This window comes from Gymnoscopelus braueri (assembly GCF_963280865.1).
Source record: "Gymnoscopelus braueri genome assembly, chromosome: 18".
NCBI classification, from domain to species: domain Eukaryota; kingdom Metazoa; phylum Chordata; class Actinopteri; order Myctophiformes; family Myctophidae; genus Gymnoscopelus; species Gymnoscopelus braueri.
In genome coordinates this window covers 9,016,932-9,026,406 of record NC_137618.1, presented here as the reverse complement: position 1 = coordinate 9,026,406, position 9,475 = coordinate 9,016,932, and the positions used below count along the sequence as shown (strand labels likewise).

Here is a 9,475-nt window from a genome sequence, read left to right as displayed (position 1 = left end):
TGAGAGAGAATGAATTGTTACCAATTGTATTTCTCTTGTAAAAAATAGATTTGGTTGGGCAAACCCAAATCTTTATATGGAAATTATACATAATCACACAATAATGTGTCAACGCCACAAGGTCTGCTTTACTCACCAGCAACAACTTTAGTTGTGATTGGTAGTGATGGTGAGCTCGCCTCGCCGAAGCCAGCTCTGTTCTCAGCCAGAACACGGAACTCATATTCAACACCCTCAGTGAGACCCAGGACTTCATAGCTAAGCTCAACAATGGATTTCTTGGCTGCTCTGGCCCATCTTGCAGCCTTCCGTTCCTTCTTCTCAACACAGTACCCTGTGATGTCACTTCCTCCGTCATCTGCTGGTCTCTTCCAGATCACGGTGGCACAATCTCCACCAATGTTCTCAACATCAGGTCTGGACGGCGCCCCAGGAGGACCTGTACATTCATGAACCATAATTTATATTAGCGATAATGATTTACATAGAAAAATCTAATAAATAATTCATATATTGCATTTTTATTTTATTTTATCATTATTGCCTTAGAGAGTTTTGCAAACTGCAAAATTAACTGTACATACCGTATCTATCCACCATCTTGACTGCCTCAGAGTGGGATGGCTCGCCGCCTCCGTACTGGTTGACAGCAGTGACTCTGAAGAAGTACTCATTACCCTGAATGAGCCTGGTGGCTACATAGTGACAGTCAAGGACCTTCTCCTCCAGGATGGTCCACATCAGACGACTGGTCTCCCTCTTCTCCAGGGTGTAATACTTGATAGGAGATCCACCGTCCTCCAATGGAGCCGTCCAGGTCAGGGTCACCTTCTCTGCACAGACGCCACTTGCCTCGATGGGACCGGGAGCGGCAGGGACATCCAAGATCTTCACCTTAACAATCTCGTCCTTTGCACCGAAGGGGTTGGTGGCGGTGATGGTGTACTCCCCAGAGTCTGTTCTGCTGGCATACTTGATGGACAGGGTGGAGGAGGTGGTTGTGGTTTCGATTTGGACAATGTCGGAGGGCTTAAAGGTTTTTCCTCCTTTAGACCAGCTGGAAGTTGGAGCTGGCTTGCCCTGGATGCTGGTGGCAGTGATGACAATGGTGTCACCGGCTCGCACCGTTAGACCCTCCTTCACCTGGGAGTCAATGATGATGGTGGGTGCCGCTGTTGGACGCCACAGAAAACATCCATCAGATCAACTAGTATAACATTTGTGCACATTGAGTAAAAAGGCTATACTGATATACTGTTTACATTGGTGCCAATCAAAACCTTAATACGACGTCGTTATAATTATTATTATTATGAATGGTTATTATTATGACACTGTACCATATGGTGTACTTACCATATTCATCTCTGCAGATGATAGTGTCAGTCTGTTCGGACGGTGGGCTGAGGGCTCCAGCGGCGTTCTTGGCTCTGATCCTAAACTCGTACTTGCAGCCCTCCTGTAGGTCTTTGATGGTGTAGGCTGGCTCCACCACGTTCACCGTGTTGGCCTTCCCCCAGATCTTGGAAGGCAGGTCACGTTTCTCAACGATGTACCCGGTCAGCCTGTGGCCGCCGTCGGACTCGGGCTCGGTCCACTGCAGGGTGACGGTGCTGCGGGTGATGCTGACCACGTCGGGTTTACCAGGGGGGTCAATGGGATCCAGGGCCACATGCGGGTCGGTGGGAGCACTGGGTCGTCCCACTCCGGCCAGGTTGCAGGCCATCACCCTGAACTCGTACTCCAGTCCCTCTTTCAGACCAGGCGCCTGGAACTCCTTCGAACAGAGAACAGCCTGGTTGGCCCTCTTCCACAGCATGCTGTTCCTCTCCTTGAACTCAACATGGTAGCCAGTAATGGGGGATCCTCCAGTCTTCCTGGGGTCCACCCATGCCAGGTAGGCAGAGTCATGACGCATGTACATGATCTGTGGTGGGGGAGGAGCGTCGGGACTGTTGAAGGGATGCTTGGCGATAAGGGCCTCTGACTTGAGTCCTTCCCCGACGCCGTACTTGTTTTCAGCAGCGACTCTGAAGATGTACTGTGTTCCCTCATGGAGGCCGGTCACTCTGAAGCCGGTGTGGGTGTCCACGGTGGATGACACCGTCACCCACATGTTGGTGACGGAGTCTCTCTTGTCCAGGATGTAGTTGGTGATTTCTGAGCCTCCATCGTCTTTGGGAACGCCCCACCTCAGCGTGGCGGCATCAGCCGTCACTTCCTTAAACTTGAGGGGCTGAACACAAAGGCCAGGCTTACCCACAACCCTGATGAAGATGACCGACTCCTTGGTTCCAGCGCTGTTCATCAGTTTGATGATGTACTTGGAGGCATCGCTCCTCTGGCAGTCTCTGATGAGGAGGGTGGTGTTGACGGCCGAGGACTCGGCACACACCCTGCCGGTGTCCGTCAGGTCCACGTCATCTCCCTTCTTCCAGCTCACCTTGGGCGTAGGCTTGCCAATGATGGGGATCTTCAGACGCACCGTGCTGCCCTCCTTGGCGATGTAGCACATGTTGGGCAGGTCCCGCAGGTCACAGGAAGGAGAAATGAGCTGGTCCTTGGCGACAACAGTCAGCTCCGTGTCAGGTCCGTCTCCGGTGTCATTGACAGCTCTGACTCTGTAGTTGTACTCTCGGCCATGCACCAGATCCTTGGCGCTGTACTGCATGTTCTTAGACCTCATCAGCTCCTTGTACTTGTCGTCTCCGTTCAGGACCTCCACGACGTAGCAGATGATGCGGCTGCCTCCGTCAGTCTGGGGTTTCTTCCAGCTGAGGGTGCAGGAGTCCCTGGTCACAAGCAGGGTCTTTAAGTCCAACACAGGACCTGGTTCCTCTGAAGCTTTGACCGCATCGGTGGTCTCGCAGGTTTCTCCAGCCCCCAGCTCGTTGACAGCAGACACTCTGAAGCAGTAGCTCCTGCCAGCCTCCAAGTCTTTCACATCAAATATGTTTGTGGGACAGTTGCTGGAGATCACGGACCAGGACTTCCGCTCTGCATCACGCTTCTCCACGATGTAGTGGGTGATGTCATACCCTCCGGTCATCAAAGGGACGTCCCATCCGATCGCGGCACTGTCCCTAGTTGTCTCTTTCACCTCCAGATTGGCCGGTGGTCCGGGAGTGTCGAAAACCTTGACAACGATGGTGTACATCTTCATTCCGGAGGTACTGTCCAGACTCATGATGTATTTGCCAGCGTCGTAACGGTTGACTCCCTCTACCGTCACAAGGGTGTCGGTGTCGGTGGTCTTGATGACGATTCCCTGGCGTGACTTGATGTTGGAGTTCATCTTGGCCCAGGTGACCTTTGGAATGGGTCGTCCTTTGATGGTGGCATACAGTTGCATGGTCTCTCCACTACGAAGCTCCAACACCGCCTTCAACTCTGCACTCAGCACTGCCTCTGGAGGAACCACGATATCTTGGACTTTGTGTGTACCAGGCACCTCACAGGGTTCGCCGAAGCCAACCTTATTGACGGCTGTGATGCGACACTGGTACTCGGATTTGAAGATGAGGCTCTGGATGGCGTAGTTGGTCTCCTGCAGGTTCTTGGGGACGTTGCAACGGATCCAGTCTTTGTTGTCGGTTCTCTTGCACTCCACTAGGTAGCCCAGGATGGGGCTGCCTCCGTTGCTGGCTGGGGGGCTCCATGCCAGGCAGATGGTCTCTCTGGTGGTGTCAGTCACACTTGGGTTCACCACTGGACCGGGAGGGTTGATGGGGTCCAGGGCGTAGGTTCCAGCAGATGGTTCGCTTGGCTCTCCCAGTCCAGCCTTGTTGAGGGCAGTGACTCTGAAGGTGTACTCGGTTCCCTCTGTGAGGCCGGTGATATCCATTGTCCGCTCGGTCACAGGCAACCTGGTGACCTTGATCCAATTCATGTCGTTAATCATCTTCTTCTCCAGCATGTAGCCCAGGATGGTGGACTTGCCGTCATCTGCAGGCTCCTTCCAGCTGACTGTCATGCTCTCCTTGGTCATATTGGTGATCAAAGGAGCTTCACATGGACCAGGGACATCTGGGAGGGACACACAGTGGTTTGGTTTGTTAGTTTAGACTGACTCAAATTCAGTTTATCATCAGTGGTGGAATAAGTACTCGGTTTTTATTTCTGGGTTATACTGTTCCTGTGGCGACTTACCGTATGGGTTCTTCGCAACGATAGGGTCGGTGACGAAGGCCTCTCCCACTCCATACTTGTTCTCAGCGCGGATGCGGAGCTGGTACTCACGGCCCTCGATCAGCCTCTGTACCACAAACTCGTTGATGTCATCTTTGATCTTTCCAGCCGCCTGAGCCCATTCCGTTCTGCTGGTCTCACGTTTGTCCACGATGTAGTTGGTGACGGGAGCCCCGCCATCCAGAAGAGGAGGTTCCCATGCCACCTTGATGCTTGTGGCAAACACCTCATTGCATTTGACATTAGTAGGAGGTCCGGGGACATCTGAGAATGAGCGAGAGAGGGGGAATATTTAGAATGCGAGGTCATGTTGTACTGTAAATACAATTCACATTTAGCAGATGCCCTTACCCAGAACGACTTGTAATATACTGTAATAATAACAGTAAGCATGAGCTCTAGTCAATAAACAAGGTCAATAATCACATAAATAGAGTGCCGAGAGAACATATATGGTCATGAATTAATTAATAATTAAATTAATTATAAAAAAATACTGTGAATAGATTTCTAACTCTTACTTTGATATAATAATAATACATCACAGTAATGACATATTATGATATATAATAACAGGGTTAGGATTACTTACCCAGAACCTTGACCTCCACTTCTGCTGTCTTGGATCCGCTGGCGTTCTCAGCCAGGATGGTGTACGTTGCGGTGTGTTCCTTGGTGACCTTGCTCATCTCCAGTGAGAAGTGTTCCCTCTTTTGGATGACCACCTGGCCCTCGCCCGACTTGAGGCTGTCCTCTCCTCTCTTCCAGGTGACTTTAGGCATGGGTTTACCAAACACGTCAGCCTCCAGCAGCACCGTGCCACCAGCCTTCAGTGTCACACCCTTCTGCATCTTGGCGTTGAGCTCAATTCTGGGCGGAACTGCAGCAAGGTGGAAAGAGATGTGACAGACGGTTATCATTTGTTATGGGTTATGATTCAGAAGTTATTGTTTTACTTTTCATTACAGAAATAGAGAGACATACAAGACGAAATGTGACAAAAGGTTATAGAGGCAACCAATATTGTGAATGTGCAGCTGATATGATTGGGGCTGCAAGTATTTGATCAATTATTGATAATTTATTATAACCGATGAAATCAATTCACTTTTGCACCCCTACAACAGGCTACAACTGAGATGAACAAAATCCTACAGAACTTCCTTCCAATAATAATAATAATAATCTCACCACTCTCAGCCTGGACCAGCACAGGGTCAGTGGGTTCAGAGGGTTTGCTGACGTTGACCGCGGTCTTGGCGATCACTCTGAACTGGTAAGTCAGTTCTCGCTCCAGTCCTGTCACCGTGTACTCCTCCCTAGGACAGTTTTGACTGCTGGTGTTGCAGCGAAGCCACACGTCACTCGGGACCCTCATGCTCTCCACGTAGTAGCCAATGATCTTACTGCCACCGTCGTTCTTGGGTTTGGTCCACACCAGCATCACACTGTTCTTAGTGACGTCCAGGATGTCGGGTTTACCCGGGGTGTCTGAAAGAATAGATATATTAGACCTTTATTGATCCCGCGGGAACATGGTTTACCTATTAACATTCTGGTGTAACACCAGAATGTTAAAAAGCCTCATTAGACAATACCTTCAACTACTAAAGGTGTGTTTGTAGTCCTTTTTTGTGCAATTATTATTATTATCATTATCATTATTATATCCACAACATTGAGGCAGCACTAAGTACAAGGATTTATGACCAGAAAACCCTTGAAACATTGAAACTGTTTTACCTGCACCGTACCTACGTCTAACCGCATGTACATACCTGTTACTTTTTATGCTATAAATGTACATGTCTTTGATTTTACAGAGATCTGGTGTAGAGTGAAAGAAAAGAGCGTACCAAGTACAGATGCAAACTCAGGTATAGAGGTTTTAAGTGGGGGTTTTAAATGCTAACATACCAATGGGACACCTGGCGGTGACAAAGTCTGTCTTCTTGCTGGCTTTGCCCTGTCCGGCACGGTTGATGGCAGACACTCTGAAGGTGTACTCCAGACCCTCGATCAGGCCGGCACATGGGTACTCCGTGGAGCGGACCACCGTGTCGTTGGCCTTCACCCACAGCAGGCTGTTCCTCTCCTTCCTCTCGATGTAGTAGCCGGTGATGGGACTGCCGCCGTCACTCTCGGGCGTGTCCCACGCCACAAACATACAGTCTTTGTTGCACTTGTTGATACGGCAGTTGAGGGGCTCGCCAGGAAGTTCTGTGGATAAAAGTTATATATTTATCTTTAGGACAACATTGAATTATACCATGTTATACCATACGTATATATGAAAATAAATCATTTCAGCTAAATAGGATTCTTTATATACACTATTACTAGATATAGATATAATTCTAGATATAACTAACTAGATATAGATATTATTCTAAATGTAACCATTACTAAATTTGCGATTCTAGATAACTATCACAAGATACAAATATAATTCTATTGCTGGATATACTGTAGATATGATTCTAACAATCACTAGATAGAGATATAATTATTTGAAACCAACCGAAGGGGAACTTGGCAACCATGCGGTCGGACTGGGCGGGATCGGAGATTCCGAATCGGTTCTCAGCGCGGATGCGGAAGATGTACTCCTTTCCTGGGATGAGTTTGCCCAGTCTGCAGCCGCACTTATTAGAGGAGACGGCAGTGACCCAGTCCCCTCTGGACAGGTCAGATTTCTCCACCACGTAGTTGGTGATGGGACTGCCTCCATCCTCCAGCGGTTTGTTCCATGCCAGAGTGCAGGCGTCTGAGTCAATGTCGCTGATCTCAATGGGACCTTCTGGAGGCCCAGGGATGTCTGTCACACAATACAAGAAAAACATCAATAAATGAGTGTGCCACCCCCTGCTCCACATTTATTTTTCTATTTTCTGAAAAATAACAGTTTTGGACATAAATTATCATACTAAGTTTGTTATGTTTTGTAATGCAGACCTTTGATGATGATCTTGATGGTCTGTTCCACCTTGCCACCGCTGTTTTCAGCCACCAGGGTGTAGTCTCCAGTGTCCGTCCTTGTTACATCTTTGATGATAAGGACACACATGTTTCCTGACTTGTGGACGGCCAGGCGGCTGGAGGAAACCACAGGAGTCTCCCCACGCATCCACTTGCAGGTGGGAGCAGGTTTTCCAGAAATCAGGGCCTCCACCCTCAGCTTGGCTCCAGCTTTGGCACCGGTGGTCTCTGCCATGATGATCTTTGGTTCCACTGTTGACAAATAAAATTATTAATGCAAGAACAATGGTTTCTATCTCAGCATGGAAGAGAAAGGCTATGGTTTGTAAACTACAGAGATGGCACAGAAATGGTGCCATCTCATAGTGAATATTAGTGGGGCAATGATTGAACTTACATGTCTGTTCTTTGATCTCGGAGGCCTCTTTGGTCTGAGTGAACAGACTGAGCCCCATAATGTTCTTGGCAGCCACTCTGAACTTGTATCTCTTTCCTTCCTTCAGTCCACTGATGGAAACGCTGAGGCCCTTCACCGTGGTGTAGGTGTTCCAGGCCTCAACCACCTTCTTCTTCTCATCGTCCTCGTCCTCGTCCTCTTCTTCCTCTTCTTCTTCTGGCTCTGGGGCAGGAGGAGGTGGAGGAGGTGCCTCCTCTCCTTCAGGAACCTTTAATAGAGATTATCGATTTAATGTTTACATTCAATTATACTGTAAGTAATCAATTTACATTTTTAGTCAGTTAGTGCACATGTATGTGACTTATGTTTATTTTAACTGTCTGTTTCTGAAACGTTACAGCCAGCAGAGTTTAGATATTGATTCAACAAACCTCCACAGGTTTGGGTGGTTCGGGCGGAGGTTTGACCTCCAGGTACTCCACCACATAGCCGTCTATCTTGGCTCCTCCATCACTCATGGGTTTCACCCAGCCCACCACAGCACTGTTCTTAGTGATCTCCAAAATGTCGATCTTCTGGCAAGGCTCAGGTTTGCCTGAAAAACAAAGTTGTATTTAGTTTAGTTTTTTTTACCAAGACACATTTCTACCCCTTATAAACAAAATGATGCTTTAATCTGATAAAAAAGAATACGTTATATGAATGCACATACTGTACGGTAGAAGTGCTGTAGTATTTTGTGACACTTGCTGTAGCATTTGGGGATACTTACTGACAGGATCGCAGGCCACGTAGGCGGTTGGCGTGGCCACAGGTACTCCAGCACCGTACTGGTTGACTGCTCGGATTCTGAAGTAGTACTCTGAGCCGTTCATCAGGCCGGTCACCTTGAAGGGAAGCTCGAAGTCGATGGGAACCTCGGCCTTGACGGTAGCCCACGTCTTGCGATCAAACTCACGCTTCTCCACGGTGTAGTGGAGGATCTCGCTACCGCCGTCAATGTCTGGGGGCATCCAGTTCAACATGATGGAGCTCTGTGTGATGTCAGACGCCTCCAGATTCTGCACAGGTCCCGGGGTGTCTGTTTGAAAAATAAATCCATTGAAATTAAGATTAAGAAGGTACTGTTGGATACAATCAACTTGATACACACTTATTTTATTTTGTCTACAATGAATATTTATAGCGGCATTGATTTGATTGATTGTCTTAAAACTTGAATTGCATAATGAGCAGTACCATTGATTATATATTTATCAACTGGTTGATTGTATATTAATATTGATGATCCACACACTCACCCAGAACCTTGACGGTAACGAACACGGCTTTCTCTCCCGCGACGCTCTTCACGGTCAGGCAGTACTTTCCAGAGTCGTTGCGGGTGCTGTCGGGGATGACCAGGAACGTCATGGTATCAATGATGTCAACGTTGCCCTTCCTCACCACGTTGTCCAAGCCCATCCTCCTCCAGGTGACCTTGGGAGGAGGTCTGCCTCTGATGGTGGCACACAGTCTGATGGGGCATCCAGCCCTCACCGTCAGTCCCGCCTTCATGTTGGCATCCAGCGTAACCTCTGGGACCTCTGTTTGACGGCACACATTAAGGTACAGCATGTTAAGAATGTCATTTAGACAGATGCAAGGTTAAATGTTTCAATGTAGTATCAAATAGAATCAAATAGCATCAAATGCACAAAATTGTATTTAGATAGCATGTTGTTTACACACATGCTAGGCTCATTGATTACCTGGTATCCTATAGTTTCAAATATACAAATGTACCAAATCAACACGGGTGGGTGCATTTGGTTCCATTCGTACACTCTCAGAGTTAAAACACACTAAAGGAATTTCCAGTGTAAATTGGCGACACTTGAATTGAAAAAGGCTTAGAATCCCACTATGATG

General features: G+C 48.1%; 1 protein-coding gene across 2 annotated transcripts in view; it reads right to left on the bottom strand.

Annotated features, from left to right (window-relative positions):
* The window catches only part of ttn.1 (titin, tandem duplicate 1), a 91,947-nt gene that overhangs the window by 44,834 nt on the left and 37,638 nt on the right, over window positions 1–9,475 (bottom strand). For both annotated transcript variants that reach the window (XM_080456806.1, XM_080456805.1), the window contains exons 68-80: window positions 8,866–9,150; window positions 8,337–8,645; window positions 7,996–8,159; window positions 7,565–7,832; window positions 7,144–7,419; window positions 6,710–7,006; window positions 6,106–6,408; window positions 5,380–5,679; window positions 4,781–5,068; window positions 4,150–4,452; window positions 1,357–4,026; window positions 585–1,172; window positions 137–439 (exon numbers count right to left, since the gene is read on the bottom strand). In XM_080456806.1, coding sequence (XP_080312932.1) covers window positions 137–439; window positions 585–1,172; window positions 1,357–4,026; window positions 4,150–4,452; window positions 4,781–5,068; window positions 5,380–5,679; window positions 6,106–6,408; window positions 6,710–7,006; window positions 7,144–7,419; window positions 7,565–7,832; window positions 7,996–8,159; window positions 8,337–8,645; window positions 8,866–9,150 — 6,354 coding nt within the window. The remainder of the gene's footprint in view (window positions 1–136; window positions 440–584; window positions 1,173–1,356; window positions 4,027–4,149; window positions 4,453–4,780; window positions 5,069–5,379; window positions 5,680–6,105; window positions 6,409–6,709; window positions 7,007–7,143; window positions 7,420–7,564; window positions 7,833–7,995; window positions 8,160–8,336; window positions 8,646–8,865; window positions 9,151–9,475) is intronic.